At 47.3% G+C, this 7,500-nt stretch overlaps 1 protein-coding gene across 17 annotated transcripts in view; it reads left to right on the top strand.

Annotated features, from left to right (window-relative positions):
- Positions 1 to 7,500, top strand: part of cspg5a (chondroitin sulfate proteoglycan 5a) — a 32,750-nt gene that overhangs the window by 11,037 nt on the left and 14,213 nt on the right. For all 17 annotated transcript variants that reach the window (XM_030371120.1, XM_030371116.1, XM_030371115.1 and 14 more), the window contains exon 2: positions 1 to 903. This exon is cut by the window's left edge and continues 91 nt beyond it. In XM_030371120.1, the coding sequence (XP_030226980.1) occupies positions 1 to 903 (903 nt within the window). The remainder of the gene's footprint in view (positions 904 to 7,500) is intronic.

The raw sequence follows: 7,500 nt of genomic DNA, 5'->3' as shown, positions 1-7,500 counted from the left end.
CGAGGTGCTGACCGGAGCGGTGACCGGAGCCGGCCTGGTGGCGGCGGAGGCGGCGGCGGGCAGGGCCGGGCGCGTCATTCGTGCCGGGGAGAAAGACGAGCAGGGCAGCGGCATGTTCGGAGAGACCGCCGTGCTGCCCGCCGTGGAGGAGGTGGGCGTGGCCGCTCCTCCCCAGCTCAGCCCCGACTCAGCGGAGACGGAGCTCTTGTTGCCTAGCAACCCCCGACGCGAGGAAGCGGCGCCGCCGACGAGCGAGAAGGAGGAGGAGGAGGAGGAGGTGGGAGGCGAAGAGGAGCGAGAGGCGGAGTCCACCAACCCGCCGTGGCTGGTCGCCAAGGACACCTCCGTGTTCGACCTGGACCCCCGCCTCCTCACCACCACGCCCCCGCCCCCGGGCGCCGTCAACCCCTCCCACCCGGACATCCTCCACGTGGACTTCTTCGACCAGGCGGCGCGCGGCCGCAGCGACCTGGCCCCGCCCTCCCCCTCCTCCCTGGCCCACGAGCTGCAGGGCGGGGACCCCACCTCCTGGGCCATGCCCGACAGCTACGACTACCTCACCCCCTACGACGAGGGGGTCTCGCCCACCGCCGACGAGTACACCTACAGCACCACCACCGAGACCTACGACAGCGCCGAGGACCCCAGGCTGGCCCCGGGCCGCCCAGGGCCCCGGGCCCCCGAGGACAAGGCCCCCCTGCCAGGAGGGGGCGCCGCGGCCGAGAGCCCGGACACCCCGAGGGTGCCGGTGTACGCAGTGGACGGGTCTGATGGGCTGGGGGGCTGCCGCGTGGGCTACCAGATGCTGAACGGGAGCTGCCGCTCGCCCTGTGATTCGCTGACCAACTACTGCTTCAACGGAGGGCAGTGCTACCTGATAGAGGGACAGGGGGCGCTCTGCAGGTAGCACACAGCCTCACACACACACACACACACACACACATTATAACACACACACACACACACACACACACACACACACACACACACACACACACACACGCACACACACACACACACACACACACACACACACACACACACACACACACACACACATTATAACACACACACATACACACACACACACACACACACACACACACACACATACACACACACACACACACACACACACACACACACACTCACACACACACACACACACACACACACACACACACACACACACACACACACACACACACACACACACACACACACACACACACACACAGAAACACATAAATTCACACATATCACTTATAATATGTTACATTTAATATTCATATAATATTCTTATCTCCGCATTTTGTCATTCTACCTACCTTGTGGTATTATTACCCGTCCGTGCACCGAATGTAAAAAGCACCAAAATCAACATATTTGGGGGATTTCACCTCAGAATCCTAAACTAATGCTACGGTTCAATGCTAGATCCACAACGGTTGCATGGGGATAATTCTCTGCATGAATTAAAGGTCAGAGAGATTAAGAAAACACATTTATATATAAATAGATATAAAATGAATGACGGTTCATGGATTGGGGTGGATCCTGAGATTTAATTATTTGAGTAGCCACACAAAAATGTAATATAAAAACCTTATCAGCGCCCTGGTATCAGGGTCAGGACGGGGGACGGAAGACATATCTTGCAACAGAAAGGCTTGAATGAGACATCATATCCCCTCTCCTATCCACAATCTCATTATGATATTTATTTAGCGCCCAGCAATCAATAACAATACTGCTGTCAAAAGAAATGGAACCAAGATTTATAATGGCATCTCATGTCTATCAAAAACCAGAAGCCCTTTGATTCAACACATTAAGCTTCTGCTTGTCTCACTTCTCTATTAACTACCTGCAGTACTTTATTTTCATTGTCATCAACAAGCAGGTAGGGGTTATGCATCTTGCTCAAGAATGTGGATACTTAGATCTCAAACCCAGCACCTTTCAGCAGTGGGTTAAACATCAGGAGACGACCACTCGACTGTCCCCATTGGTTCATCTTGACTCTCAGTTTAATGGTTTTTAATCATTGCGTAATTAGTCTGTGTGTTGTGCCAACTAGGAATATCACAGAGTAGGAGAACAGCAGCAGCAGCCCATTGCCTGATCTGTAATGAAGACGAGGTTTCATTTTGCAGAGATTACGAGGTGAGGCCGTGGATGACATCAATCCTGGCGCTGCTGCTGATGTGCTGTTTAGCGTCCACTTAGTCTAAAAGGGTTTCCATGTTTAGATGGTGGAGTTGTGACCCCTGGGTCTGGGAAAATGGATAAATCCATGTTGAGTTAAAACCCAGATGAACGGCTTGCTAAACAGTTTTCCTAACGGACACACTTGGTGTTTTGTTGTTGTTGTTGTCGTTGTTTGTTTTTGCAACCGAACTGGAAACTAAATAATCCTTTTTTTTAAGAGCAGTTGAAATGTGTTTCCCTTATTGTTTATTCATCCCAGTGGAACACCAAACAGACAGTGGATTACGAGTGTGTGACTCCTGCCTCGACAGACACATCCAAGTGAAGAGGAAATTAATGAAAAGCAAAAAAAATCTCGATGGCATCGCCATGGCAACGCTGCTTCCCTATTGATTGTGTTTTCTCCGGCAACAGCATCCCTGATGCATAGGGACCTAGAATGGGGCTAGGCTAGCCTCTCCTAATCCATATGTTATAGTATAGCATAGCCTGCCCTAATGCATAGTCTAACCTGGCCTTGTCTAGCCGAGCACAGCCTTATACATAAACACAGATTATGCCCAGTTAGTTTCTGTGTGCACATATTCTGTATATATATTATAACAAACAACACAAAATTAATCTTATGCAAAATGAATTTGAATGAGATGTTGATTTAATTTATATGATAATTTAATTATTCCTAGAAAATGATGTAGGTCACACACACACTCACAGAGACACGTGAGCGAGTACACACAATGAGTATTGTAGCACACACCATGCTCCTGGTCGGAGAGGTGAATTTACATCTCACTCCTTTAGAAATCCATGGCTCCTCCTCCTGCCACGCCCACCCCCCCCCTCTGTGTAACGATCTTGACCATGACCTACGTGCCCGTGAACCTAAGCGGAGTAATCATTATAATAATAAAGGACGCAGCCTTGTGCCTGGTTAATACCAGAAAATGAATGTGTGGTGTGGGATCTTCACATCGTCACGTTCATGTTTAAAGGCGTGATAGTGAAGCCAAACCAAAAAGCCTAACAAAATAAGGCTAGATGAGATATGATAAAAGAAGAAAATAATACATTGAATATATGAATCCCGGCCCAGATGTCATAGCAGAACAAACAGGACAGGAATAGGAACTAGTAGTACGATTACCGGTAAATTAAAAGAAGATTTCCTTTTGGGGTCTTGCCCAGTGTGCATTCAGCATGACAAACCTCCCCAGCAAGACCGAGGCTGAACAGATGCACACACTCACAAACCCACACACACACGCAATATGGGTCAGCGGAGTGTTAAAAGGGATCAAGACCAATATGCTGTCGAGCCGTGTGTGTGTGTGTGTGTGTGTGTGTGTGTGTGTGTGTGTGTGTGTGTGTGTGTTTGGTTGTCTGTGTGTGTGTGTGTGTGTCTGCGTGTCTGTGTGTGTCTCTATTTGTGTATGTGTGTGTCTGTGTGTGTCTCTATATGTGTGTGTGTGTGTGTGTGTGTGTGTGTGTGTGTGTGTGTGTGTGTGTGTGTGTGTGTGTGTGTGTGTGTGTGTGTGTGTGTGTGTACGTGTGTGTGTGTGTTGTGCCCATCCCTTTGTGAGTCACTGTACTGTGTGTGTGTGTGTGTGTACACTAGTCTGCACACTAGTAAGTGTTTGGATTTTATTGTTTAGCTGATCGAGGCAGGGCCCAGGTCCACTGCTGCAGGGTGGATATGAGACCGTCCAGATATCTGTATCCACATAGCTCTCCTCCTACCACCAGGGTCCTACAAGGCCAGGCTAACCGCTCTCTCACTGGTGGCTTGTACGGAGAGGAATGCTCTATTTAAAACTATCATGGAATGCAAATATATAACATGTGAAGCGATGATGATGGAATCTAATGGAATACAGATCACTGATTGGGTCTTGGGATGTGCTCGGAGACGCAAAGTCTGAAAAACTAAACTATGAACCAGATTCATATGAGAAAGACTCGTGTGTGTGTGTGTGTGTGTGTGTGTGTGTGTGTGTGTGTGTGTGTGTGTGTGTGTGTGTGTGTGTGTGTGTGTGTGTTTTAAGGAAATATGGAAGTACTAAGAAGAGACAGGGATGTTGAGCATCTATTTATGTCATGACTAAGGGAAGAGACTTTCAGCTGAAGCTAAGATCTGACATTTCAAGCACTCTTTACAGTCTGCCCTGTGTTTGTGCGTGGCTTTGTGTCTATCTGTCACATTGTCCATTGGTTAGCTTCTGTCTTTCCAGCAATCTTGACAACAGTGAAGATAAGCAGTGAAGAGATGAGTAAAAAATAAAGTATACACTATTGGACACAGATTGACTTAGGTAGCCAGAATGGGAGAGTTTGAGTTATTGTTGTGAGAAATACCAGATGTTTGAGCTTGTGTGTTTGCGGCTCAGTTGGAGTTTGAGAGAAACTGAACAATACCAGAATGTCAAATAAAAGTACAGATGAAGAGAAAGAGCGAGATAGAGAGAGAGAGCAAGAGCGACAGCTAGAGACATAGAGAAAGACAGAGATAGAGACACAGAGAGAGAGACAGAGAGTGATAGACAGAGAGAAAGAGGAGAAGAAAGACAGAGGCAGCGAGAAAGAGAGAGAGGGAGGGAGAGAGAGAGAGAGAGAGAGAGAGAGAGAGAGAGAGAGAGAGAGAGAGAGAGAGAGAGCAAGAGAGAGAAACTGTGGCCCTTGGATATAGCGAGTCAATAAGAATCTGAAACTAAGCAAGAGAATGAGTCACAACTTCACCGGCACTGCCAGCATGGAAACACTGGGGTAGAGACCAAGCCTGTTTATTGGCCTACGTGTGTGTGCGTGTGGACGTGTGTTTATGTGTGTGTGTGTGTGTGTGTGTGTGTGTGTGTGTGTGTGTGTGTGTGTGTGTGTGTGTGTGTGTGTGTGTGTGTGTGTGTGTGTGTTTATGTGTGTGTGTGTGCGTGTGTGTGTGTTTGTGTGTGTCTTTTGCAGCTTGATGAAATTAAGTAGTGTTATGAAGGGCCAGCGGCAGAATGTATCAATAACCCCTCATAACCCACACTCACACACACACAAACACGCACCCATGCAATATTATGCGCACACACACATGTAGAAGCAAGCAGCAAACACTTATTTATTTATGACAGGCAATGTGTTTTAATTGCTAACGCATGCTCAGACCGCAAACCAGATGTGTGTGTATACACACACATGTGCATATTTATACATTAATAGTTTGTTTGAATACATTTTTTATTTAATATAATGCTCACACACAAAGACAAACATATTGTGTATATAAAGCAGTCCTCCTAGGAGCGATCAGTCGTACAATAGACACGCTATTGTAGCTTTGCTTTTTATGCGTGCGACTGTGATGCGGTGCGCTTTTGTCTGCAGTGGAGGAACACAGGACACATCTGCATGTCTGGAGCTGCTGATGGTGTGTTGAGCGCTCTCCAGGGACTCAGAGATTAATTTATTATGGGATGGATGGGCCAGCATCTGGAGGCCTAGCAGCAGGCACGCTGGAGCCATCCATTTGACACGAGGCTGACACGGGACGAGGCTGCTGAGAACAGTGTCAGTGTTACACTGTTTGTTGAGCAGAGCCTTTTATCTCGAGCGGCTCACAGTGAACATTAGAGACTGTTACAATAGGAGATTAGATTTGGTTTATCATATTGGGGTTCAAACCCAGAACCTTTCGGCTGAGAGATATACACCGCTAAAGGAGAAATAATGAATGAGGGACCAGGGTTGAAGTTAGGGTTAGGGACTAGGGTAAAGGTTAGGGTCAGGGGATGAGGTTAGGGACCAGGGTTGAAGTTAGGGTTAGGGACTAGGGTAAAGGTTAGGGTCAGGGGATGAGGTTAGGGACCAGGGTTGAAGTTAGGGTTAGGGACTAGGGTAAAGGGTTAACCATGAATTCCTCCCACACCAAGAGACACACCAAGATGCATAATGCATGTAATAATCGTCCCAGTACGCTTGTGCTACACGCTGGTAAAGAACCTGGATCAGTCGCAGAGTGCTGCACAACGACTGTGCTGATCAACCGGTTGGAAGGAGAAGACCCATTTCCCTGAGGGGATTAGACAATGTTGCTTTATTTTCTTAGGCTGTTCACTTCCATTCACATATCCTCTTGGTACAAAGGTCTTGCTTGCACATACACTGGGCTTGGTTTCCTAATATGGAAAATTGCGTCATGAGAAGGATTATTTCAAACCTCCCCTACAAATGACACCGTTTTCCTTTGAGATCATCTGTGCTTGTTTAGTATTTTCCACTCGGCCAGGACATGGGAAACATAGACATAGGAAGGGAAACACATGATTTCAATGGATCTACTGGGAGAATGCCATGATTAAGGGTGGTCCCAGATGATGTTGTTTTCTATATGGTTTTATCTTTCTAATCCTCTTTACATCGAGTAGATCCTCTCCGATCTGCAGTTGTTGCAGGCAGTCTGTTGTCCACTGAGGTTACTTGTATAGGCCTGCAGAGAACACTGTGCACCCGGTGTCTCTAATCTAGTGTAATCTGATATTTGATGAGGTTTTAAGGGAGGGGAAGCGACTCGGTAGATGAAGGAATAGGGTTTATTCAAGGAGTATTGAAGGTTGCATTCCTAGTTTCCTTTTTTTTTATTAGTTTTATTAGTTTAGTTTAAAGTTGTCTTTTTATTAAGTAGCCCTCCTTTTTTCTTCTTGTCAACTCTCGATGGTGGTGTGTACAGTTCTGTAGGCATTTCAAACTTTAACTGAACTTGTTGTGGTTGCTACCAGACTTTACATCAGATAGGAGCCTTAAATTACAGCAAAATCAGGGGGTGCAGCACCATCTGTCCCACTGTTCACCGCTGCACGCCAAGTGCAGGGTCTCTCTCTCCCTCTCTCTCTTTGTCTCTCTGCCTCCCACTCTTTTTTGTCTGTCTTTCTCTCTTCTAGTCACTCTCTCCGTCTGGCTCTCGTTCTATCCTGGCATCCTTCCCCTTTCTTGCCCTCTTTCTGTCTTTCTTTCTTTCTTCATTCATCTTTTGTGTCCACATTGTCTATTCTATCTATTTTTGTACCACCTTGTCATGCCTTCTGTCCGTCGTTCTTTCTTTATTGCTGCATTCATCTTTTGTCTACATTTTCTTTCTTCTATCCCTCCCCCGCTGTTCCAGGCCAGACTAGGCCATACCAGGCCAGGTTAGGCTGTGCCAGGTCAGGCTAGGCCATGTCAGGCCACGCTAGGCTGTGTCATGCCAGCCCAGGCTATGTGTTTTATTGGTCTTACCAATCCACCTCGTTAGTGATGTCATCATGGTCCGCG

Source organism: Gadus morhua, chromosome 11 (genome assembly GCF_902167405.1).
Source record: "Gadus morhua chromosome 11, gadMor3.0, whole genome shotgun sequence".
In the NCBI taxonomy this organism is placed as follows: domain Eukaryota; kingdom Metazoa; phylum Chordata; class Actinopteri; order Gadiformes; family Gadidae; genus Gadus; species Gadus morhua.
This window is presented reverse-complemented; position numbering and strand designations above follow the sequence as displayed.